Source organism: Lampris incognitus, chromosome 9 (assembly GCF_029633865.1).
Source record: "Lampris incognitus isolate fLamInc1 chromosome 9, fLamInc1.hap2, whole genome shotgun sequence".
NCBI lineage: Eukaryota > Metazoa > Chordata > Actinopteri > Lampriformes > Lampridae > Lampris > Lampris incognitus.
Window position 1 is genome coordinate 55403925 of NC_079219.1, and position 26575 is coordinate 55430499.

General features: G+C 49.5%; 2 protein-coding genes across 3 annotated transcripts in view; one reads left to right on the forward strand and one right to left on the reverse strand.

The window, feature by feature from the left end:
* The window catches only part of invs (inversin), a 39078-nt gene extending 20955 nt beyond the window's left edge, over positions 1 to 18123 (reverse strand). The window contains exons 1-5 of one of the 2 annotated variants that reach the window (XM_056286193.1): positions 18031 to 18123; positions 17289 to 17397; positions 4329 to 4428; positions 3469 to 3635; positions 964 to 1137 (exon numbers count right to left, since the gene is read on the reverse strand). In XM_056286193.1, coding sequence (XP_056142168.1) covers positions 964 to 1137; positions 3469 to 3635; positions 4329 to 4428; positions 17289 to 17291 — 444 coding nt within the window. In that variant the 5' untranslated portion in view covers positions 17292 to 17397; positions 18031 to 18123. Of the gene's footprint in view, positions 1 to 963; positions 1138 to 3468; positions 3636 to 4328; positions 4429 to 17288; positions 17398 to 17812; positions 17834 to 18030 lie in introns of those variants that run through there. The other variant, XM_056286192.1, reaches the window with a different exon arrangement.
* Positions 18124 to 18302: 179 nt separating this feature from the next.
* erp44 (endoplasmic reticulum protein 44) lies at positions 18303 to 26564 on the forward strand. The gene is made up of 11 exons (XM_056285648.1): positions 18303 to 18460; positions 20346 to 20418; positions 20683 to 20722; positions 21525 to 21640; positions 22527 to 22711; positions 22827 to 22942; positions 23165 to 23339; positions 23484 to 23595; positions 23817 to 23958; positions 24767 to 24869; positions 25073 to 26564. Exons 1-11 carry the CDS (start codon positions 18401 to 18403, stop codon positions 25178 to 25180), a joined length of 1230 nt encoding a protein of 409 aa, XP_056141623.1. The 5' UTR covers positions 18303 to 18400; the 3' UTR covers positions 25181 to 26564.
* The last annotated feature ends 11 nt before the right edge of the window (positions 26565 to 26575 follow it).

Below are 26575 nucleotides of genomic sequence, written 5' to 3' on the forward strand. Positions count from 1 at the left end.
TTATAGGAAAGTATGGGCGTTATAGATGCAATAGTGCTTATAGGGTGTTATAGATGCAAGCTTCATAGAAAGTGTTAGCAAATATGGATTCAAATCCTGCAGCGATCTCATTCCGTGCTTCAGATTCAGAGGGAATTCCTCTAGGCTGGCCAACGGAGTCCAAGTGAACCTTTGGATGTGACATTGCAATTCAGGTAGTACTACTGCTTCCATTATTGCTTGTATTCTAGTCTAGCACAACGTCCTTTCCAGCCCTTGGGGAGAGTGGATCTCGAATTATCTGTGTCACACCAGTGTTGTAGTCAAGTCACTAAACCTCGAGTCCGAGTCGAGTCTCGAGTCCGAGTCCCCAAAAAAGAGTCCGAGTCAAGTCCCCATTACCTGAGTCCGAGTCATCAGGGATGAGTCTGAGTCGAAGAAGACGGGCTCATACCCTCCAACATGAGGGTATGCACGTGAATCCGCATGTAGGTGGAACACACGCGCCTGCCCTTGCATGAAACTGAATAATGTTACGGTATTAATATAGCTATCAATATCTTATGCCAAATTATCAGGGCCTATTACAAAAAACTAACAAAAACAAAAAAAACAGTCTTTATCAATTAACAAGTCTGAGTCGTCATCTCCAACTTCAGAGTCCGAATGCGGTCAATGCTCGAATCCCAAGTCCAAGTCCGAGTCATCAGTGCTCAAGTCCAGGTCGAGTCGCGAGTCCTGAAAATCAGGACTTGAGTCCAAGTCCTGGACTCGAGTACTACAACAGTGTCACACAGCGAATACTGATCCCCCACTCTCTGAGTCTGGCTATGGACAGGGCAGTTTTACTCTGTCTGTCTGTATGTATTTATACGTATATGTCAGCATATTTGCCTAGTATGTGTATATAAACGTGTGTAAGTTTATATATACTGTGTATGTTATGTGTGTGTGTTATTGTGTGTCATTTCCACGTGGCGTTACCTTGTTCTTGTCCTGTGTGTCCACCTCTCCGGGTCCTATATGTTTAAGAAGAAGGGCGAGGGGCTTGGGGGAGGGGTGCCGCGTGGCCAGGTGAAGCGGGGTCATCTCCTCCAAATCCTTCTGCAGCCAGTCAGCCCGCCTGGACAGCAGTAGCTTCAGGAAACGCACGTTCCCCTGCGACACACGCAAACGTAGGTGTACACACACACACACACACACACAAACACACACACACACAGGACTCAGTACAGAGATAGAGCAGCCTGAGTAGGTGAGACATTGCTCATTTTATTCAAGTGTTGGATAGGAACTATGATCATCAAGTAGCAGCACTGACACACACACACACACACACACACACACACACACACACACGCGCACACACAATGAGGCCGCTTAGCGCACACCCGGCGGTGTCTGGCTCGATCTGTAGGTCATCCATCTTTGTTCTCTCCTCACTCATCTCTCCCCGCTGTCCGTGATGGGCTGTTAAGCAGTGAACAGGGGCTCGCTCAGCGGACAGGCTAAAGCAGTCACTCTCTTCCTGTCATCCCTTCCACATCATCATCACCGCCATCATCCTCATCATCCTCATCTTCATCATCAGTATCAGACAAAACCAACGGTCTCCCCCCCCTCTCAGCACCAGGCTGCCGGGAGATGGATTGTGACATACAACAGCTGCCAAGGAGCTGCAAGGCATGTGTGTGCTTGTGTGCGAGTCTGTGTGCGTGTGCACGTGCCTCTATGTACGTGCACCCAAGCTTGTGCATCTCCATGTGCACAAGTTTTGTATATTTACCATTCCGTGACCACCATGCCAGAGTCTGACAAATCTATCTTGTGTGTGACCATGCATCCAGACCATGTGCATATATGTTTGTGTGTATGTTTTATGTGTGTGTGCGTGTGTGTGTGTGTGTGTGTGGATGTGTGTGCGGTCTGTCTTTCCTATTCTCAGTCCAATTAGATCTGTAATCCCTGGCCTCTCTGCCTGTCTGAGCCACTTATTGATCAAATGTCAGCGAGACAGGGCATCCCATCACTGCCACCACCCCCCCCCACCCCCACCCCCACACACACACCTCAGACAGTCCGTGAGAGGGACCCCATGGTCTGTTCACATCCCCCTTCCTTCCATGATGAAGATTCAATATTGGCAGTTTACGACCACGGAGGACGCCGCTCACAATACAGATTATAAAACGGCCATTTGTGCCGCACCACCACAGCAGCACGGCAGCAGCTCCCTCGCAGCTGAAGACAGGGGCCGCCGGTCCTGCCTGCGAGACCCAACTTAATGGGACTACTGCATCTCCGTCTCACAACCTCTTGTATGTACAGGACTTCACTGACATTGTCTTGGACTCGCTCTGGTGTTTGAACACAGAGGCGTCTTTATCCTGCCGACGGACTTCTTTTCTCAGGGAATCACTTTCACCCGCACGGCATCTTAAGTGTGCGATGATTAAAACGGCATTCAGGAGACTGTCACGAGCAAATAAATAAATAAATAAATAAATAAGGGGGGCAGACTGGGATGAATGTGCGTGGCAAGGGGTTAGGTGTTAAGATCCCGCCAGCCCTGAGGCAATGTCTGCCGCCACTAGGGGGCACTGGCTCCTCGGCAGAGCGTAAAAGCTGTCAAAACCCAGATTCCAACTTCCTCTTAAAACCCCTGCAAGATGTGTTTCACGCTTCCGTCATACATGTGTCCAATTATCCACTCGTGTGTGTTCAGCTGTCCAGCTTAACGCCTGCCTCGTCCAAGGCAAGAAGGTCGTCACACGTCGGTCAATCAACCAACCAATCAGCCATGATTTATTTGACCCTTTTCATGCACAGAAAGTGCAAAGCAATGTACTTTACATGCAAACAGGTTAAAAGTGAAAAATTAAAACAAAAATCCAACCACCTTTACAGACTACACAATAAGAGGATGCTTTTGTGCATGTGTGTGTGTGTGTGTAGAAGCTGAATAAAAAAATTACAAAGCCTGGTTAAGAATAAGGTAAAGTATATTGGTGAATCAGTGAATACAAACTGGCAGCAATTATTATTATTGTGCCACATATATATATATATATAAATAACACTTAAAATTGGCATCTACTGTTGAGCCCTTTTCTCCATAAACAGGTCTAATTTGTCATCTTTTTGTCTTTACATCTACTTTGAAACTCCCATTCCCCACCTCAGGTAATACTATCGTGGCTGATAATGTACTCAACATGCATTTTTGGCCGTGATAACGTCACCATTAAAGCGCTGTATGGTGCCAGCGGGTGACATCAGGATTCATCTGCTCTCTTTGGAAAGCCGTTGTGGACCGAGGGTCTGCTGAATGAGTACGTGTGAGTGCCGACATCTGTGTGAGAATGTGAGTGTGCACACTGGCAGCGTCGGAGCAGAACACAAGCGGGTGGTGGGGGGGGGGGGTTGTGGCTAGGGTTGTTCCCAGTGTGTGTGTGTGTGTGTGTGTGTGTGTGTAGGTCTGGGCCGTACCTTCTGAGCCGCGAGGTGCAGGGCGGTGCGCTGGCTGTGGTCAGTCTTGTTGACCGAGGCGCCGGCCTTCAACAGAGCCTCGGCACAGTCGAGGCGGTCGGCGAGCACGCAGTACATCAGAGGGGTCCGTCCAAACTGGTCTTCACGGTCACGCAGAGCGGGTTCGGCTACACACACACACACACACACACACACACACACACGAACACCAGAAGGGCCGTACATACACAAAACCAGAGCAGGTTTGCAAGTTAATAAAGGCGGGTAAGCCCTATTTGAGACCGGCGCTCGGGTAACTAACTTCGAATTTCAGACCGTTCAAAATGTAAATAACAACGGCAGTTCTCGAGCGGATGAATATGCATATGGTAGCAATTAATTTCCAAAAGGTCTGATTGGACTTTTTTTTTCTCCCCCTGCCAAAAGATTTTCAACCTTTTTAATTTGGATGAAACCTCGCTTCCGAATTTGGAAGGGAATCCGTTTTGTTGGGCAGAGGAGAAACCACTTCAGACACTTCAGCAACAGCAGCCCGAGTCAAACGCCTCCTGACAGCAAGCATCTGCTCTGCTGAAGTACCCTTGGGCAAGACACCAAATTCCCCCCTCCCGGCTCCACGGCGCGGGGAGGGGGGGCTATTTGTAATTGACCCGAGGCCTTGACTCCCCCACGGGGCACGGTGAGCTAAAAGTGAACCTGCAGGAATCGATTAAGCCGCCGTGTTAACGGACGGCGAAGTCGACCCAGGCCTGCGCGCACGAAACGGCGTCGCGTGTTTGAGGGAGCCGGGTGGGTTCGTGTAAGAATGGGGCGCCTACCCGTGGTTAGCTCGAAACGTTGACCATTTGCATCCGGCCTACCTGTGATGAGTTTAAGGAGGGCGCTCTTGTCTCCGTTGACGGCAGCGGCGTGAACCTGGGAGCCCAGAGACGAGGGGCCGGCGCCCGAGGGCTCCGATGCCTGCAGCACAGACAAGAGTCCAGGTTAGCCATGTACACAGACCCACGTCGTTACGCTTTAATGAGTTCAACATTATGAAACGAAGGATTCACCATTATTTTATTCTCTTTTATCATTTCTATTTATTATTTTAACCATCCATCCATCCATCCATCCATTACCCGAACCGCTTATCCTGCTCTCAGGGTCGCGGGGATGCTGGAGCCTATCCCAGCAGCCATTGGGCGGCAGGCGGGGACACACCCTGGACAGGCTGCCAGGCCATCACAGGGCCTTATTATTTTAATTATTTAATTATTTTATCTAAAATCATTTTATTGTACTAAATTGTCCCTAGGTGTGAATGTGTGTGTGTGTGTGTGTGTCAGTCCTGGCAGCCTGTGGAGGGTGTCTCTCCGCCTGCCGCCCAATGACTGTTGGGATAGGCTCCAGCATCCCCGCGACCCTGAGAGCAGGATAAGCGGTTTGGGTACTGGATGGATGGATGGATGGATGGATGGATGGATGTACTTGGCTGTGAGTAAGACTAACCTTCATACCCATTAAACTTCTCTCAAATTCTGGCCAGTAAGGACAACGTTGCACATTGACCTTTCGGGCGTTCAGCGTGTGGCCGGATTTCAGCGGGCCCACAGGCGGAACCACGCCAACAATAGCTGCTCTTACATATCAATCAGACCGAGAGCTCACACTTGTGTCTACCCCCCCCCCCACACACACACACACACACACACCAGTAGGGCTCGCTCAGAAACTCTCAAAATACACACCAACACAGACGCCTTCCAACAAGGGAGCTAATGTATGCTGACAGTAGGAAGTATGTGTGTGTCTGCCCCTGCTGCGGGGGGTTAAATCTCTTCCTGGCCCCACTTAACCGGAGCCCGGTGATGGCTGGGTAATCTGCAGACAGGAAGCAGCTGGGGAGGAGGGAGACCCCAGTGTGGCGCGTGAGTGAGTGTGTGTGTGTGTGTGTGGGGGGGGGGGGGGTAGGGTGGGGGTTGGGGGGGGTCCCTCTTCATGTCTTATTCATGTCTCATTAATACTGCAGCAGGGCCTTGCTGCGTGTGTTGAGAGATGTGGGACCAGCCCTGCGGGGCACAACACACAAATCAATTATTGCCTCTAAACACATAAACGCCAGAGACGCCAAGCAAGCTCATGCCACGATCCGAGTTCCTCGCCGAGATGTTTTCATTAACACAGGCCGACCCGACACACCCGGGCGGCCGGTGCACGGGAGCTTTGCTGCGAAAATGAAGTTCGGAGAGATCAAACCCAATACCGCGCTTCCTTATCCAAACCTAGATCTCTCTAAGAGGGGACGCTGGAGATGGGGGGCGGGGGGGGGGGCGGGAGGATCTACTTTTTGGCTGCGCACCACAGTCTCATGTCCTCAGGTCGGGCGCTCACCACCCATCGTAATAACAGAGGCCGTAAGCCCTGAGATCCACCAGCCTCAAAGAAGAAAACCGCGGGAGGTGAGGGGAGGAGGGCACGCTGCGGCGTCCTCCACGGCCCCCCCCCCCCTTCCCATCCCGCTCTCTTGCCCTCACCTCGTAAAGAGCGCTCCCGTAGATACTGCGTGCCGCACGGCAATTACCCATCATGCTCGCTGCTTTCTCACGCTCGGCCGGGTAGTCCCGCTTTGTCATAGAGGGGTAATAGGGGTTAGCTACTGCATTTACTGTTAACTCCGTGTGTGTGTCTGTGTGTGTCTGTGTGTGTGTGTGTACCGAGCAGGGTGGGAGGGAGCAATGGTAGTTAAAGGTGCACGTGAGTGTGCACATGCATGTGTGTGTGTGTGTGTGTGTGTGTGTGTGTCTGGCGCGTGTGCCAAGTCATGGGAAGTGATTTTCCGTGAGAGAGAGTTTTTACAGGAGCTTCGCTGAAATCCACCACAAGCTCCTCTAATTTACAGAGATGACTCGATCTCCCGCGCACGCATGCCCTCGCCAATGCGCACACCCCACCCCCACCCCCACCCCCCCCCCCACACACACACACACACACTCACTCACACTCACTCACACACAGAAAACTTCATTTAATCTCACGGTAATATCTAACACATGCTGGAATCAAAAAGATGCCATATGGCCGCACCTTCAAAAACAACAGCATTATCCTGCGTCTGGTGTTAACAACCCATTATACAGGCAACTAAATTAACCAATCTGCTGTCCGCTGTTTGATGTGCTCCTTTTTAATCAGGGCAAGGGTGGGTTCCCTCCGCCCTGACCCTCTACCCTCTCCCTCTCTCTCGCTCTCTCTCTCCTCCCTACCGACGCCACGTCTTTCTCTCCCCTGGGGTTTTTTGGGGCAGGCGCTCCCGGAAGCTGCCGACTGCCGCGACCGAAACGCCGACCGATTCACGAGCAAGCTAAAATGTGAGAAAGAAAAAAAACATATATATAATTTGCTGAAATATTGACACGCGCGACATTCGCGGAGCGAACCGGAGCGAGCGATTAGCTCCACGAAGCGCGCCGGGCGCTGGCAAAACAACAAGAGCGTGTCTGAATTCGGCTGAAAAACAACCTTCTGAGACGCCGTGTCTCGGGCCAGACGATGTGAGGCGGCGGTGGTGGTGGTGGGAGGGGGGGTGATGGAGGTGGGGGTGGGGGGGCGACACAGAGTCTTGTTGAGAGTGTTGGTGTGGTTCGGTTTTCGGCACTCATACCTGTTCCTCGGGGAGCGCTCTGCTCGTTAACGACCAGAGCAACCCTGCATCTGTAAACTACCCGTTCATCCTGATGGTGGCGCTATCAGCTGTTTTACTCATCTTCTGCTCCCTGTATCGCCTCGCTGAGTTTAGCAAAGAATCCAGTGACGGGGGCGTCCGGGTGGCGTGGCGGTCTATGCCGTTGACTACCAACACGGGGGATCGCCGGTTCGAATCCCCGCGTTACCTCCGGCTTGGTCGGGCGTCCCTACAGACACAACGGGCCGTGTCTGCGGGTGGGAAGGCGGATGTGGGTGTGTGTCCTGGTCGCTGCACTAGCGCCTCCTCTGGTCGGTCGGGGCGCCTGTTCGGAGGGGAGAGGAGAGGAGAGGAGGGGAAGAGGAGGGGAGGAGAGGAGGGGGGACTGGGGGAGAATAGTGTGCTCCTCCCACGCGCTACGTCCCCCTGGCCAAACTCTTCACTACTACCACTTTCGGCTGCTCCCGTTGGGGGTCGCCACAGCGGATCATCCGTTTCCATTTCTCGGCGAAACTCCTCACTGTCAGGTGAAACGAAGCGGCTGGCGACTCCACATGTATGAGAGGAGGCATGTGGTAGTCTGCAGCCCTTCCCGGATCGGCAGAGGGGGTGGAGCAGCGACCGGGGCAGGCTTGGAAGAGAGGGGGTAATTGGCCGGGTACAACAGGGGAGAAAGGAGGGGGGGGGGTTCCAGCGGCTTCCATAATAGCGTTCAGTAACACTATAGCAGCGTCTGACACATATAGGATACCGCCCCCTACAGCGTCTGACACATATAGGATACCGCCCCCTACAACCACCACCACGCACTAACACACACATGAATACAGGCTATTGAGAAAACCAGACTAAGAAAACAAAAAAGGAGTCTGTGATTTTGTGTGTGTGTGTGTGTGTGTGTGTGTGTGTGTGTGAGTGACTGAACGCGTCTGGTTTTGATGGAGGGCAGAGCTTGGGCATGCTGGGTAAGCACAGCGAACAGAGCCTGAAGCCTTTATTCTGTTTCACAGAAACACACATGCACACACACACAGACACACACAGGGTACAGCTTTTATGTGTGTGTAAAAAAGTTATCACGGTTTATATGTAGGCCCAAGAGTATGGTGCTATCACAGCCAATGCCTCCTCTACTCGTGTGTGTGTGTGTGTGTGTGTGTGTGTGTGTGGTGTGTGTGTGTGTGTGTGTGTGTGTGTGTGTGTGTGTGTGTGTGCATCCATGTCTCTGATAGCAGATAAGGGCTGGAGGGATCCGTCCCTAGTTTTGAGTGACAGGTAAAAAGGTAGGAGGAGTGATAATATTAGCCCATAGGGACATCCAATCTGCAAGCGCCATTTCTGGGGGACTTCCTGGTTCCCCAAGGACCAATGAGCTGGCTCCCTTGGCTTGGGGCCGAGTCCTTGGGGCACAGCGGGGCCAATCAGCGGGAGGGGGGAAGGCTGAGTGACACACACATTGGCTAATTTACATCATTACCACCACGCAGCCGTACAAATGAGCCCCCCGGGTCTGGTCCAATCACCTGGGAGAGTAATGCAATTAGGCGGGACCACAGCTGTCAATCTGACAGCCACGGGGGTCAGTTCCTTACGCCCGTGGCGAAAACGCCACTGCACGCCAATCCGCCTTCCTCAAGTGCACGCAGACTTGCAGGTGCGGGCACACAAACACACACCAGCCGCAGCTCATATGGTGCAGACAAGGTAGTGCAGGACACAGCAGAGGCTGCTTCTCCATCTGTCTCCCGAGGGTGGAGAGGAGGAGAGTGCTGGAGAAAGAGGTGCTGTGAACAACCGCTTAAGGGAGGCTGAGATTGACTTGTGCTCTCCGAGGACTTACACCCGAGCATAATGGTGTGTTTGCGTGTGCGTGTGCGTGTGTGTGTGTGTGTGGTTGTGTGTGTGTGTGTGGTTGTGTGTGTGCGGCTAGGCGCGGGGAGTCCGCTGGGGCCGGGTGTTGTTTGTGCGTGCAGTCGGAGAGCTGAAAGAGGACCGTGGCAACACAGGTGAAGAGGGTGGAGACGAGCAGGGGAGCTCAAAACCGGTGCGTAGCGAGGCCCCGATTCGCCTGGCCTCTCATCGAGTGCTGCTGGTAATGAGACCTACCGCTGACTCGTTAGGGCATGAGATCATGCCAGAACGTTCTATCGAGTGACGAGGGGTCTTGCTCAAGTGCCTAGTGTGTGACTGCATGTCTTTGTGTGTATTTGTGTGTGCACATGCATGTGTATGTCAGAAAACATGAACAGGGAGTCTATGTGTGTGTGTGTGTGCATGCTTCCCCTCCCCCCCCCTTTTCTCCCAATTGTACTTGGCCAATTACCCCACCCTTCCAAGCCATCCCGGCTGCTGCTCCACCCCCTCTGCCGATCCGGGGAGGGCTGCAGACTACCACATGCCTCCTCCCAGACATGTGGAGTCACCAGCCACTTCTTTGCCCCTGACAGTGAGGAGTTTCACCAGGGGGAAGTAGCGCGAACAGGTGCCCCGACCGACCAGAGGAGGCGCTAGTGCAGCGACCAGGACACACACCCACATCCGGCTTCCCGCCCGCAGACGCGACCAATTGTGTCTGTAGCGACGTCCGACCAAGCCGGAGGAGAGACGGGGATTCGAACCGACGATCCCCGTGTCGGTAGGCAACGGACTAGACCGCTAAGCTGCCTGGATGCCCCGTGTGTGTCCATGTTTTGAGGTGGTTGATGGTGCCCAGTCAGGTGGTAATGAAGATTAATCAGAGCAATTGATCGCAGCCAGGCTTTGTTTGTTTGTCTCTATTGCCTTCCTCTTCCCCTTAATGCATCCCGCCCTACCCAAGTTCCAGAACAAGGACAAGCACACAAGACTATGTAAAAATAACGACACTCCCCAAAAACACTTCCACATAATCTTAGCGACAAAAGAAAAGCTCCAATCTTATCACTCTGACTGTGCAGTCCATCCACCCATCCATCCATCCATCCAACCATCCATTATCCAAACCGCTTATCCTGCTCTCAGGGTCACGGAGATGCTGGAGCCTATCCCCGCAGTCACTGGGCGGCAGGCGGGGAGACACCCTGGACAGGCCGCCAGGCAATCACAGCCCCCCCCACACACACACACATACACACACACACCTACACACACACACACACACACACACACACACACACACAGTAGTTCAGACATTGTCAAAAACGCACTGAAAGTTAGGGGGCAGGGAGAGTGTTGCTATAACGTCCCATTATATCACTAATGAGACGGCCTCAGGAGAGTGAGAGAGACAGAAGGAGAGAGACAGAGCGAGCGAGAGAGCCGGAGACAGAGACAGATAGGGGGAAAAAAATGGAGGGAAGGGGTGGCGGGGCAGAGATCCGCTCGGGGACTTGTTCCTCTCCTCCTCCATCCCTCTCTCCCCTCAAACCCTTTTCCCACACCTCAGAGTCTAATTGGACTAAAACTGTGATCTAATTAAATGTCCAATTAGAGTGCAGAGAGCCATGTGCCCGCTGGCGAATCAGAGCACGGTGACATAATCAGCCAGAAAAACAAACAGAAAAATCAATAGGAGAGAGGGAAATGGAGAAAAATGGAGAGAACCCAAAGAGGAAAAGAAGTGGAGAAGGGCAGATGAGATAAGTAGAAGAGATGGGCATGTGCTGTGTAGTGTAATGGGGCGTTGGGCCTACTGTGTTTCGACACAAGAGCCACGGCAGAAGCAGGCTCAACACTTTCATTTCCTGAATGTGATATTCTGAGATGGCGCTGTAGGCGGTAGCCTCGGTACAGCGAGCTCCAGCACTTCGTTTTGGTTTACTCTCTGTGTGTCCGGTTACTCGACCCAATTACTTCCAATAGAGAAGAACTGCTCAACACTAGGCAGTTAACTCCAGATAGTTCTTCACCAGTATTTACAAACCTGGCAAGTTTTTGTTTTGGAGATCTAAGCTGGAGGAACAGCAGCTGTCTGCGAGACGTGGCGGTGACGCAGACGGGGGAAGCAGGCCGGTGCGCTGGCGAGGCTTCGACAGCGGGGACTCCCAGCGAGTCACCTGGCAAATCTCCACTCCATGCCCAACAAAATGGACGAGCCGCTTCTCCTCGACGGAGGGAACAAGAACTTTGCACGTTCTGCCGCCCTTTGTTTCACTGAAACCTGGCTCAGCGAATCCACCCCCCAATAGCGGATTACATCTGCCGGGTTTCCCCCTACACCGAGGGGATCGTGTTATGGCACTACTGGGGAAAGCGAAGGGCGGAGGAATTTGCTTCGACACAAACGACGGTTGGTGTACAGGAGTCCTAGTGTTAAGTAAATACCGCAGCCCAAACTTGAGTCATTGTTCATAAACTGCAAGCCATTTTATTCACCGTGGGAGAGTTCATCCTTCATCCTGGGAAGATGTTTACATCCCAGGCCAGCGTGAATGGCGCGCTGCAAACCCTGGCTAACCAGATTACCGGCTTAGGACAAAAACATGTGGACTCACTTTTCATAATCCTTGGGGACTTTAACGGAGCAAAATTAAACCACGAACTACCAAAATACAGACAGCATATTAATTGTCCCACCAGGGAAAATAACACACTTGACCACCGCTACACAGTTCTTAAAGATGCACATTGCCCTGTCCCCCGGGCAGCTTTGGGTAACTCTGGTTCATCTTATTCCAGTTTATAGGCAGAAGCTAAAATCTGCAAAGCCTGTGGTTAAAACGGTGAAGAAACGGCTCAGCGAAGCAAAGCTGGAACTGCAAGACTGTTTTGACTTCACCGACTGGTGCATTTGAAGCGGCAATTGGCAACCTGGACGAACTACACTGTGACATCTTACATAGGCTTTTGTGAAGACGTGTGTGCCTATCAAGACCTTCTGCACATACAACAATAACACGCCATGGTTCACAGCCAAACTAAGACAACTTCGGCAAGCCAAGCAGAATGCCTACAGTAGTGGGGGATAGAGCCCTGTACAAGCAGGCCAGAAATCAGTGACGAAGGAGACCAGAGGGGCTAAAGGAAGCTACACTGAAAAGCTGAAAAACAGGTTTTCAGCCCATGACCCTGCATCAGTGTGGAGGAGCCTGCAAGACATCACAAACTACAGAAGACCATTCCCCCATGCTGAGGCAAACAAAGATCTGGCTGATGACCTGCATGTCTTCTATTGCAGGTTTGAGAGGGAATAATTCACACCCCTCACCAACTCCAGCCCAAAGACAACAGCACCCATCACAGCTCTGGCAACCCCCCCCCCCCCGCCCGATATTCAGGCTGCACTCAAGATACGTGTAGAGAATGTGAGCCAGCTTTTCCAGAGACAGAAAACCAGGAAAGCACTGGGTCCAGATGGCATCCCCCCATCCTGTCTTAAAGCCTGTGCTGACTAACTGGCTCCAATCTTCATGTAGATCCTCAACAGATCCCAGGAGCTGTGTGAAGTCCCCACCTGCTTCAAATGCTCCACCGTCATCCCAGTCCCACAGAAACCCTCCATCACAGGACTGAATGACTACAGGCCTGCCGCTATGACTTCTGTGGTCATGAAGACTTTCGAACAACTGGTGTTGGCCCACCTGAAGAACGTCACAAGACAACTTCTGGACCCCCTGCAGTTTACCTACCGGGCAAATAGGTCAGTGGATGATGCAGTCAATATGGGACTGCACTACATCCTGCAACACCTTGACTGGCCAGCAACATATGCAACATCATAATTCCAGAAGTCCTCTCCTCCAAACTCTCCCAACTCACTGTATCCCTGCCATCTGTCAGTGGATCACCACCTTTCTGACAGGCAAGAAACAGCAGGTGAGGCTGGGGGAAGTCACTTCTGGTATACGGACAGTCAGAACTAATGCTCTCCAGGGATGTCTCAACCTGCCCACTGCTCTTCTCCCTCTATACCAAAGACTACACCTCCAAGGACCCAGCTGTTAAACTACTGAAGTTTGCAGATGACACCACAGTCATTGGACTCATCCAGGATGGTGACGGGTCTGCATATCGGCGGGAGATTGAGCGGCTGGTCCTCTGGTGTATTCAGAACAACTTGGAGCTGAACATGCTCAAGATTGTGGAGATGACAGTGGACACCAGTCAGCACTGCTCCCTCTCACAATATTCAACATCATCACCAACACAGGGATCGCCGGTTCGAATCCCCATGTGCGGGTGGGAAGCCGGATGTGGGTATGTGGCCTGGTCGCTGCACTAGCGCCTCCTCTGGTTGGTTGGGGCGCCGGTTCAGGAGGGAGGGGGAACTGGGGGGGAATAGCGTGATCCTCCCATGTGCTATGTGTCCCTGGCGAAACGCCTCACTATAAGGTGAAAAGAAGCAGCTGGCGATGCCTTATGCATCGGAGGAAACATGCAGTAGTCTGCAGCCCTCCCCGGCTCGGCAGAGGGGGTGGAGCAGCAACCGGGACAGCTGGGAAGAGTGGGGTAATTGGCTGGGTACAATTGGGGAGAAAAAGGGGGTAACCCCCCCAATATATATATATATATATATATATATATATATATATATATATATATATAACATTATCATTGGCAGTCACTTGGGGTCGAATATGACCGTCCTCCCTCTGGGTCCTCAGGTGGGTGTACAGGCAAATCCTTGAGCCGCATAATGGAAGGACGCCTGTACAGGACAGCTTTTTATGTGGCTGATGCACCTGCAGCCACCACATGGTCTTTGGCGGGGGGGTGGCCAGAGTCCAATGGCATGGAGAACCAAGACGACTGGGGACAACCTTCTGTTGCGGCCTTCATCTGCCTTCACGGACATTGTGACCTGGAGACATCTTCTGCCAATGAGGTCTTTGTTGGATTGCGCTTCGTCTGGAACCTCCCCCTTCACCTATCCGCCTTGGGTGACCCTACCAGGAGCCAAGCTCCAGACGGCATAGCTCTTGGGATCATTGGTACATGCAAGCTTCTCCGCCATGGCAAGGTGGTGATCCAGGAGAAGAATATCCAACAGCCCAGTGTCAACCATGGAGACCTTCAAGTTTCTGGGAACTACCATTTCCAAAGACCTGAAGTGGGGGACCAACAACAACTCCGTCCTCAAAAAGGCCCAGCAGAGGATGTTCTCTCTGCAGCAATTGAGGAAATGCGGTCTTCCACAGGAGCTGTTGAGCCAGTTCTACACCACTGTCATTGAATCTGCCCTGTGCACATCCATCACAGTCTGGATTGAAGCAGCAACAAAACAGGATAGGAACAGACTGCAGCGAACAGTAAGGAAATCATAAAAAAAAAAATCATTGGCACTCCCCTGCCCACCCTGCAGGACTTGTACATCTCTAGAGCCCGAAAACAGGCACACAGAATCAGCACAGACCCCCCCCCACACACACACACACACACCCAGGACACAGTCTGTTTGAACTCTTACCCTCTGACAAGCGCTACGGAGCAATGTGCACCAAAACTACCAGACATGGGAACCGTTTTTTTTCCTCACAGGCCATCTCTCTTAATGACCACTTAACAGCATGGCACAATAAAGGACACTTACTACGTAAATATGACACTTTGTAAATAGCCCCCTCTGGTCAACATGTCTCACCTATATGTATCTACGATGTGCACTACCTCTGTAAACCAGATGTGCAATACAAATGTTTGTGCAATACAAATGTACAATTGTAAATACACATACAGCTGCTTTATACTGGTTACAAATTATTGTTGTTAATGTTGTGGTTGTAAACATAGGTATATAATATAGTATGTAGTTGTGAGGTGGATGATAGGTGAATACAATGTGTATACTTTTGGTATATAAGATGATATAGCGTGAGTACATATTTTCAAGAATAGGGGGCAATGTGCAGAACTGCAGCAACTACAGAGGTATAAAGTTGATCAGGCACAGCATGAAGATGTGGGAAAGAGTAACAGAAGCGAGGAGAGGTGATGATCAGCGAGCAGCAGTATGGTTTCATGCCAGGAAAGAGCACCACAGATGTGATGTTTGCTTTGAGAATGTTGATGGAGAAATATAGAGAAGGCCAGAAGGAGTTACATTGTGTCTTTGTGGATTTAAGGAAAGCATATGACAGGGTGCCAAGAGAGGAGGTGTGGTATTGTATGAGGAAGTTGGGAGTGGCAGGAAAGTATGTAGGAGTGGTGCAGGATATGTATGAGGGCAGTGTGACAGTGGTGAGGTGTGCGGTTGGAATGACAGATGGGTTCAAGGTGGAGGTGGGATTACATCAAGGATCGGCTCTGAGCCCTTTCCTGTTTGCAATGGTGATGGACAGGTTGACGGATGAGATCAGGCAAGAGTCTCCGTGGACTATGATGTTTGCAGATGACACTGTGATCTGTACCGAGAGTAGGGTGCAGGCTGAGGAGAGCCTGGAGAGGTGGAGGTATGCACTGGAGAGAAGAGGAATGAAAGTCGGTAGGAGCAAGACGGAATACCTATGCGTGAATGAGAGGGAGGACAGTAGGATGGTGAGGATGCAAGGAGTAGAGGTGACGAAGGCATATGAGTTTAAATACTTGGGGTCAACTGTCCAAAGTAACGGGGAGTACAGAAGCGAGGTGAAGACGAGAGGGCAGGCAGGGTGGAGTGGGTGGAGAAGAGTGTCAGGAGTGATTTGTGACAGAGGGTTACCAGCAAGAGTTAAAGGGAAGGTTTACACGATGGTTGTGAGACCAGCTATGTTATATGGTTTGGAGACAGTGGCACTGATGAAAAGACAGGGGGTAGACCTGGAGGTGGCAGAGCTGGAGATGCTAAGATTTTCATTGGGAGTGATGAAGAAGGACAGGATTAGGAACGAGTATATTAGATGGACAGCTCAGGTTGGACGGTTTGGAGACAAAGCAAGATTGAGATGGTTTGGACATGTGTGGAGGAGAGATGCTGGGTATATTGGGAGAAGGATGCTGAATATGGAGCTGCCAGGGAAGAGGAAAAGAGGAAGGCCAAAGAGGAGGTTTATGGATGTGGTGAGGGAGGACATGCAGGTGGCTGGTGTGACAAAGGAAGATGCAGAGGACAGGAAGAAATGGAAACGGATGATCCGCTGTGGCAACCCCTAACGGGAGCAGCCGAAAGTAGTAGTAGTAGATAGTGTGAGTACATAGCATTGTATATGGGCATGATGGGTTGTGGAGCTGTGGTATAGTATAGTATACAGGTCATAAGTAATATGGTATAATATATGGGCATAGGTTGTTGAAAACCCTGTATAGTAGTGACATACCTGTTGTGCATAAATGCTTGCCTCCAATATCCTTTTTGTTATTCGATTTATTTCTTCCATTTTTTTATTTTTATTTTATTTTTTGTGCGAGTGATGTATGCAAATACTAGAAGCTGCTTTGAACCAGAGTCAAATTCCTCGTGTGCATAGGCACACTTGGCCAATAAAATTGATTCCGATTAACCTGAGATGATTTTAGAGGTTGGGATGTGCTTTAATCACTATGAGGAGGCTTCCATAACTGTCTCATATATATATAAGATAATCCTGAAAGAAAGTATTCCTACTCCACTACACTTCAGAATCAGAATCATGTTTATTGGCCCTGTAGGTTTGCACATACATGGAATCTGACTCCGGTTTCGGGAAGTTAACACTTCTGATTACTTGTCTCCTCGCAGTGGTTTAGCTTTTCTTAATTTCCTCAGACAGAAAATTAAACAAATTATAAACTCCCCCAAATAAAACGCATGCAACTGTACGAACATTTGTACACAGATGAATCAGAGGAAGTGCATACCAACTCTTAAACTCATATCCGACCAACCCTCCATTCACCCCTCAACCAAAAGGGAGAGTGAATGAGACAGAGAGAGAGAGAGAGAGAGAGAGAGAGAGAGAGAGAGAGAATGACAACAACCAGAGAGAAATCTTCCTCCGACTCCATCTGTGAGTTACTCACACACTGGGAACCCCCTATGGTCAGCTTTAGCCCATCAATTATTAATGCCGGGATTCAAAATTCCCTCTTGATCTGCTTAACAATTAGGCCTCTGACAATACACACATACATACACACAACTATGTTGGCTTCGTATCGTCAATAAGGACGCATGTAGCACACAAATAGCTAAAATAATTGAAGTCTAACACAGTTCCTGTGGGGGGGGGGGGATATATATATATATACAAATTTGAGTGTGTGTGTGTGTGTGTTGGACTCCTACCATATCCGCCTTAGGGGGGACACCTGAGCAGATGTTCCCCAGTTCAGTGCATCCTTGGTGGGCCTGGACGCTCCCCCAGGTTCCCTACCAGCCCTGATCCCACCTCCTCCTGGGACAAAGAAAGAGGATCACTCACATGCTGTGAAGTGCCCACCTGTTCACAATTTAGCTGCCAACACACACACACACACACACACACACACACACACACACACACACACACACACACTGTGCCTGAAACAGTCTCCTGTCCCCAATCTTGATATTATCCTCAGGAATACAAAATGAAGTCCCTGCTTTAGTTTATGGGGGTGATTGTGAGCATAATGACAGAACAGCCTAGTCCTGCAGCAGCACATCACTACTGGCAGTTGAACAGCCGAGACTGGGCATTAGCAGAAATTTTAGGGGTCACACACTTCGCATGCCTTTTAACTAAACGACCGTTTCTTAGGGTGGCAGCAACAAAGGGAAGCCACGGCTCGATGTCCCGGCTAACTGTCGAAGAAGACGGCATTCGTTACCTTGGAGGAAGATGACGGCGCAACGTAGACCCCCCCCCCAAAAAAAATGATGCAACTCGCCCCGGTTTAACAGAAATCAGAGATTCGTGGGCGACGAACGAAAACCCCCCCACTATCCGAGTCTACCGCTGCGCTCAACGTCTTTTGTGTTTTGAAACCTTCCCCCCCCCCCCTCCGTCTCCTCTCGAAACCCTATTTCTCGCCCGTGTGAACGTTACCGTGCAGCCCTTCTCCCCTGTTGGGGGGAAAGTTTTCCTCCGAAAACGTCCCGTTGGATGGCAAACGTCTGAATCACACGGGGAGGGGAGGGGGCGGGGCGGAAAACTACATCTCCCATGATCCCCCCGCGCCGAGCGCCGCCCCGCCACGATTGGAGTTTTTCTAACGCGCGGGCTCCACGGGCCCGCCGCGTTTCCCGGACTACAGCTCCCACAAGGCTTTGCGAAACGCGAGGCGGCGTCGCTCGCGGTTCCGTGGTTACCGTGAGATCGGCTCGTCGTCCGTTTCCTCCTGCCCAGTGAGGAGAGCGCCGTCGAGAGACCGGGAAGAAGGGGAGACGTCCGAAACACCCACTAACTCCGTTGTACCATGAAACCGTTACCCGTGTTACCGTCTCTCGAAATCAGCGTCCTCCCGATCGTGCTGCTGGTAAGCGCCGGCGTCTCAGCCGCGGGGGGGGGGAAAAGCGCACCGGTGGTCCCACTGGTTTGCTAGCTGGTCCTGCTAGCTAATTCCTAGCTAGCCGAAACGTCCCGAGTTGGGATGAGGGTTTTGGCTAGCGAAGCGGGCTAACGGGCGAACGCGAGTGACCCGGGCAGTGGGGACTAGCTAGCTAGCTAGTTAGCAAGCTCGATCAGGTGCCCCCCCCTGTGACAAGCCCCCTCATTCGGAGACACCGGCTCGCCCACGGACTCGCTAGCTGTTAAACATGTCGACGTTAGTCAACCATGACTTGGAACTTTTTTCTTCTTTTTTTACAATTAAACACGGTGTTTGATCAACCCTGCCTCGCGCAGACGTCAACGTTGACAGTATGCGTCCAAATCCCACCTATATCGATACTCTGGTGGTCGGGACGGGTTTGATAAACCAAGGAAACTGCCTAGCTAGTCTGCAGCTAATTCTGGCCATCTTTGCGCCAGGTCGTGCTGGGTAACGCGATTAGCCTCCCGGGTAAAACTCGTGGTTTAACGAATTTGATTGCATTTGATTGGGGCTGGCGTTAGTTGCGTGACCTCACGTCGCGCGCGTGTAAAGTTATTGTAAAATAGCTGTTGCACAGCTGTCCTCTGGAACGATGCTAGCCGGTTGGTGAATTCCTCTGTTGTGGCTCATTCTCATTGGCTGACAACCCGGAAGTGGACGCGGCGCAGTGGTTCCGCCGTGCGAGTTCGGTCGGAGTAAAAACTTTTAGTCGTTCCCGAGCTGCGTACTCGTTTATTAAGCAAGCCTATCGGGATGATTACGACAGTTTACACTGGACCGTGCCCGAGTGTCGTTGCGTAACGCTGACGAAGAGCAGACGCTCTGTTTTGTTAGAGGTGTTGAGCTGGCTCTCCCTGTCAGAAGTGGCGAAGTAAATATTTTTAGCAACCTTAAGCTGGGGGGGGGGGGCAAGGACAGACTGAAGTTTCCTCTATACTGAAATATGACCTCGCCGTACCGAGACCCCACATTATCTTTAAGGATCTCAAAATAGCTTTTGGGTATGAGACGGAATGCGTGTTCAGAAACTGAATTAGATTCAGTCACCTGTTTATCTTAACGTCCGTCAAATAGGTAAAGGTGTTACTTGTGAGACAGAGCCAGCCCTACCTGTTTGACAGTTTTGAGAATGAAGCTGCAGCCTTGTTTGAAATTCCTTGGCGTGTTTGCTTATCACACAATCTTGGGTGGGAGATGGGAGAACACATATCCTGCTGGAGAAGGATCTCAGAAAAGTTTAGTACATTTACCTCATACCTTATCTCTCGGGCCCAGTCAAGGTTTTTTCTCCCAGCCCTACACCCCTCTACCTATACCCCCTCCAGCACTATCCTCTTGTCAAGATTTGGCTGTCAGCGAAGCATAGATGAAATGTCTGTCCAAAAAAGATGACACTGATAAAATGTCTTGAGTTTTCCCTTTTAATAGCATGGGTGGTTAGCCTTCAGCTGTCTTCCCAACTGTACGGTGCACATTTTGATACAGTTCTTCAAATATATTTAAGAATACAAAATAAGCATCGGCTGACTAACGGGGTTTGTTATTCGTCACACCTTTATCCTTTAATATGACCCTTCACGCTGAGGACATGGTGAAAACGAATGTTCCACTTCCTCTGTTGGAGTTTGTGTTTTGAGTTGCACGACTTACACGCTGTTCTACGACACAGCCCTCCTTCTGTGTTCATGTAGATATGAACCACACTGATTTTCCAGACCTTAGAATCCCTTTTTATTTCCAACTACTTAGTAGCCTTTGTCAGTATGGATCGTGAGGGTATTTTTCAGATAAACCTAGGTAATTATTTTTTCTTTTAATGCGCCTGTAGGTCATGGGCCTCTGTACACCTGGACAAACAGAGATCACGAGTCTGGACACAAGCAACATTGACGATATTCTCAGTAAGACATCATATGCTTTTATTTATTTTATTTCATTAATTATTTTAGCCATTTTCTCTCTTACACCTACTATTTCTCAATCTTCTCCCAGGGAGTGTCTTCCCTATGACCTTTTTTGTTTTATGTCACTTTTTCATGCATCAGAAAACTCAGAAAAGCATAGGTTTGACAAATTGAGTGGTAGTTGTTCATAGTTGTAAAGCACAACTGAATAAGTGGATTTAGTAGTATAGGCTTTTATCTTTCTTTTCTGTGTGTTCTCAGATAAAGCTGGGGTGTCGTTAGTGAATTTCTATGCAGACTGGTAAGTGTTTCACCGCTTTGACTCTACTGTAATTTAACATCTCCATCAGTTTCTTATTCTTTTTACGGAAAAGGTTTTATCGACTGCATTTTCACGCTGATGCGTGAGTATGCAAATTATTGTAAACACAAGTTGATAACAATCTTGACTGTTGCTGGTTAAAATGTGTACCAAGTGAAAGTTTTTGCAGTACAAACGTGGGCTGTGTCCTTTTTGTTTCTTATTGTATGTATCTGGAATTGTTTGGGTTGACACAAGCATAAAGGCTTAGAGACACGTCGGATCTGACAGGAGAATACGAGTTGCCACATCTGTCAGTAAACAGCATTTAGTTTGTTGTTGGCATGTCAGAGATGATCTGATGCTAATCTGATCCAGGTGAATATTATCAGGCATCTGCATCAAAAACGAAAAAGAAAATCTTATTTGTTCGACAAAATCATGCAAAGCTTTTTGATAGGGTGGGCGGAAAAATCGGTTGACCGCGAAACGGCTGTTAAGCTGTGACACTGTTAATATCTCAGCAATTCCCCCGAGTTGCAATGTTGAAGCACAACGAACAGATGGTGTGAAGATGTGTGATGTTATAATTTCTGCATCTCTGAGTGTTTAAATTTGAATTGTTTGACTGTTTATTGAGGGGAGCAGACTCATGTTTTAAGCTTTTATAACTCGTAGGGCTTAAAGTGGTGTTTTCACTTTTTAGTGTAAACAAGAGGGGATGGAGCCTTAAAAATTGTAATAACTGTACTAACTTGTACCCCCCCCCCCCCGACTCTCCCTGCTCCCTCCTTGTCAACAGGTGTAGGTTCAGTCAGATGCTCCACCCAGTCTTTGAGGAAGCATCTAATTTGGTCAGAGAAGAGTTCCCCGACACGAGCCAGGTGGTGTTTGCCCGTGTCGACTGTGACCAACACTGTGAGTCTGCCTTAATCGTTACTGTTGGCTTTGATTGCATTTCAAAGTACATAACGCACAACTTTTTGTGTTTTCTGGGCACTTTTACGCCTGTACTGATTCAAGCTCCCCTGGCTGGGTTGACAATAAAAGACTTCATTATCATTATTGTTATTTTTATTGTTGTTTTTAATAATAACAATAAAAATGATGAGGATTGTGCTAAAAATTAACAATGCTGACAATAGCAATTATTATTAATGGCAATAACAATAATTATTATATTGTTATTACTAGGACTGTTACTTTACTTTGTTGTCATCATCATCTGATGTTGATTTGGTCTCTGAACATACTCTTTGAGCGATTTTTCACAAAGTGCACAAATCACAAAAATCCACACACCGCACGTCCCTGCATTCGATGTTTGTATGTACACAGAGATGTGACACACACACACACACACACAAAGCACAGACGCATAAACCGCAAGCCCCCGTCTTTTGAGATAAAGCAAATTAAAGAGAATTATTGATGACCCGCAAACTGTTTGAAGACTAATGACAAAACTGCTGTTGCCTGTGAAGACTGGAGGCTTAGAGACACCCTGCAGGGAGATTGACACCTGCCCCACACCCACACACACACACACAGTGTCAAACACTCATTCACTGTGTGCAGAGAGAATATTTACTCTTGGTGGGAGGGCGGCTTTCATGTGGGAGATCAGAGCTGACTGAAAGCAGTGTTTTCAGTCTGAGGTTTAACCAATGTCTCTCCGTCTCTCCCGGCTTCTGCTCATCCACCCATCTCCCCCCCCCCCGGTGTTTTTACTCTGCCTCTACCTCTTCATCAATTGAATTGATTTGTCCACCCCACCCCCCCCCACCCCCCGTTGATTGCACAGCGGACATAGCCCAGCGGTACCGGATCACAAAGTACCCAACTCTGAAGCTGTTCCGCAATGGGTTGATGATGAAGAGGGAGTACAGAGGTCAGAGGTCTGTGGCAGCCATTGCTGACTTCATCCGTCAGCAGAAGGTCGACCCCGTCAAAGAGATACAGTCACTGCAGGAAGTTGACGCTGTGGACGTGAGTACCAAAAAGTACCTACGCAGACTGTCTAGACTGGAGGCACGTGCACATTTTAACTACAATTAAATGGTGCTTATACTCTCCTTCAACACTCCTCTTTCTCATTACACAGAGGAGCAAGCGAAACATCATTGGTTTCTTTGAAAAAAAGGATTCTGATAACTACCACACATTTGAGAAGGTCAGCAACATCCTTCGAGATGACTGCGTGTTCCTGGCTGCCTTCGGGTGAGATAAAAAAACCAAAACAGTTGTCCTTCAAGCAAATTCCCCTATAGAAACTCCCAGCAACACCATTGGACTTATTAAGATAAGCTGGCCCAACCATGATGCCTCTCTTTATATGAATAATTATTTTTGTTATGATTTAGTGGAATTTGTGTTCCTTTTGCAGTCATTAGTTTGACTTTCATCGACCCTCTCTCACCTCCCTAACTTGCTCCCTCACAGTGCTGTGTCAGAGTCGGAGAGGTTCAGTGGAGACAATGTGATCTACAAACCGGTGGGGGAAAGTGTTCCTGATATGGTCTACCTGGGCTCACTCACCAACTTTGACCTGACCTACGCCTGGGCCCAGGACAAGTGTGTGCCGCTGGTCAGGGAGATCACTTTCGAAAACGGAGAGGTTAGTTCGCCTCATCCGCATGCATGCTACACCTTCAGAATGACAGTAAACCACAACTGTGCACCTCATGAGTCCATGGTTGGTGTGATGGTGGACTGGACCACATTAAGGCCCTGACCTAATCATGGTGTGTGTGTTTTCCAGGAGCTGACTGAAGAGGGAATACCATTCCTCATTTTGTTCCATGTGAAGGAAGACGCAGAAAGCTTAGAGAAGTTCCAACATGAAGTGGCTCGCCAGCTCATCAGCGAGAAAGGTGTGTGTCTGTGTGTGTGTGTCCCTACAAGTCTCCATGTGTGGGTCCATGTGATTTATTTATTTTTTTCCATGTCCCTGCTCTTGCTTAATTTATCGGTTCTGTGTTATATGGTGTAAAGGAGTTAGGCAGGGTTGTGAGCTCTGGTGGCATGAGCCAATTTGCTCTCTTTCAAAAACACAAGCGGTGTGCGTCAAGGGATCTTCCCCTCTCTTCTACAGGGTCAATAAATTTCCTGCATGCAGACTGCGAGAAGTTCCGCCATCCACTGCTGCACATCCAGAAGACCCCAGCTGACTGCCCCGTCATTGCTATAGACTCATTCAGACACATGTATGTCTTCCCCGAGTTTAAAGACCTGCTGTAAGTACTGACTTTCACTTCACCCATTTTGCAACTCGATACACACACACACATACATACATCCATACATATACATACACATAAAAACATGGACAGGCATGTCACACCTCCTAAAATCTGTCTTTTATTAATGGGCCAGGACAGCAGAGCTAATGTGACATGATTTGGCATGTGCAATTAGTGCTAAACTAATCCAGTCTAATATAATTTAATCCTATTTATTCTGCCAACCCCACACCACCCCATCCCAGCGTTCCGCCTCCCCTCTTCCCTAATCAGTGTTTGATCAGATAGACAGAGCCCTGAGGACTGACCAGCCCCACCACCAACCTAATTGGATCACATCACTATCTCCTCACCACTGCATATGGCACACAGCTCAAAATTACGTTAGTGCAATGTATGGTGTGTGTGTGTGTGTGTGTGTGTGTGTGTGTGTGTGTGTGTGTGTGTGTTAGTTAGCCCTTGCATGGCGTCTCAACACTGGGTAAGCTGTGTTTGGGCTCCAGTTCTTTCTCCGTGAACAGCCAGTGACCTTCTGTCATTAATAAGCAAACTTCGCAGGACAGGGTTGATATGGATTAATGTTGCTTCATGACACGTTCCACAGGACTAATGTCCCTCATTACTGCCCCTAGCAATATTGTTTTATTTCAACGGCACCAATCTGTTTTTAATGATAAAACCTGCCGCGCGGTCCTTCTCCTACTCGGGCTTTATTGGCAACCTTTGCGTGTGGGAATGCGTGTGGGCTGCATCCATCAGGCACACAGTCAGTGAATATATTCGGTGTGTATTTGTTCTCCAGTGTCCCTGGCAAGCTAAGGCAGTTTGTTTTGGACCTTCACTCTGGGAAGCTACACCGAGAGTTCCACCACGGACCCGACCCAACAGACAGCACACCTGGACAGGTAAGGCGGAAGCAGCAAACACTCAAGCTATAGCGCGTCTCTCTGTCTTTACCTTTGACATCTAAGTTGACTGTTTTTGTCTCTGTGTGTGTCTGCCTCTTTCCTCCATCTCTTCATCTCCCTCCTCTCTCGCTTTCTTTCACTCAATGCCTCCATCTGTCATTTACTCCATATCCTAACCCACCCCCGACCCACAATCTTAGGAGGATACGGGAGAACTGGCCAGCAACCCCCCAGAGAGTTCCTTCCAGAAGCTCGCCCCCAGTGAAACCCGTTACACCATTCTCAGCAGGGACCGCGACGAGCTGTGACCCTGACGGCCTTCCAGCGATCCAGTGACTCCACGCCATGCCCCGGGGTCAGGGAGGGGGTTAGGGTTGGGACAGGCTAGTGGGAGGAAACCGCAACACCCAACACCCTTACTGAAGAAAGAGGGAGGGGGAGAAAGGAAAGTAGTCCATAACACAACCGTGTTGGAATAACCTATATTTTCATAACTCTTATGCGTACAATTTTTTTATTTTGGATAAAAACGCAGGGGTCGGGTGGGAGCAAAAAAAAATGTGTACGTGGGGTGAGGTGAGGGGCATTAGGATATGAAGAGAACCGTTTTAAACTTTTATTTTTCAGAGGCTTGTAAATATGTTTGTGCTACGTGGTGGGCGTGTCTGTCATCATTGGTCTAAATTAAATGCAGAGTTTTCTTTATTTTATTCTTTTCAACATCCTGTTTTTGTTTTTTTAATGGGGGGGGGGGGGTTGAAACAAAACAAAAAAAAAACTTAAGAGTGCGTTCCCTCACTCGAATTCTGTGGTTCCAGTCTGGGTAGTCCAGTCTGTCTTATAGTGGGAGAGGTCTGTGGAGGGTCACTGACCGGATAGCTGCATCTCAATAGGGCCGAGACCTAGTCACCTGCGTAGCACAATGTATGACGTGTTTGTTGGCAGCGGCTTCTTTTCCTTACCGTCTCCTGTTCACTCGGAAACCCATGAAAGAACGGAGAGTGAGAGTTATTCCCGACTGCTTCGCTTACCATCGATTCACATCAGAACCCGAGGCAGAAGATGAGGAGGGGGGGGGGCCCACTCTAGACTATTGAGATCCACCCCTCATCTCCCTGGTACTAAACAGTTATTGATGATAATGATGATGTCACTGATTTGCCATAGAGCCCCCTGAGCTGCGTTCAGAAATTAAAATGGTTCAAAAAATTTTTTTTGTTTGGAGATGATGTAGTCCAACATGAATGACTTTTCTTTTTTTCTTTTCTTTTTAATGTTTTCATCCTGGTGGAGAGTGACTACATCTTTCCTGTATCTGGCCCCAGTGTTTCAAAGGTAAAGACTTGGAAAGACTGTAACCTGGGACTCGGTAGTCGCCGTCTATAAAATGGCGTCCTCCCTATAGGTTCAGCGTTTTGTCAGGTCTCATTCCCCGAGGGGTCAAAACCAGTTTGAATGGAGCGGAGACACGAGGCCAGATTAAGTGGCACCGGGACACAGCGGCCATGTTCATGCCACGCATCCTACCTTTCCATAGAAAGGACCACGGATTCCTGCAAAGCTGACATATCAGCCTGCGGGGGAGAGGAGAGACTGAGGGGCAGGGACGCCATTTCCAAACCAAGTCATCTCAGCAGGGGAAGAAGACTGAACAAATGGGAACAAAAAGTAAATTAAAACCATTTTACAGGACACTGTGTTGT

Excerpts from the sequence above, each read along its gene's own strand:
- erp44 (XM_056285648.1), top strand. The coding sequence starts at position 18,401 with ATGAAACCGTTACCCGTGTTACCGTCTCTCGAAATCAGCGTCCTCCCG. Across the intron at positions 23,340-23,483 it reads TCACTTTCGAAAACGGAGAG|GAGCTGACTGAAGAGGGAAT; the intron begins GTTAGTTCGCCT and ends TGTGTTTTCCAG. Across the intron at positions 24,870-25,072 it reads CAGACAGCACACCTGGACAG|GAGGATACGGGAGAACTGGC; the intron begins GTAAGGCGGAAG and ends CCACAATCTTAG.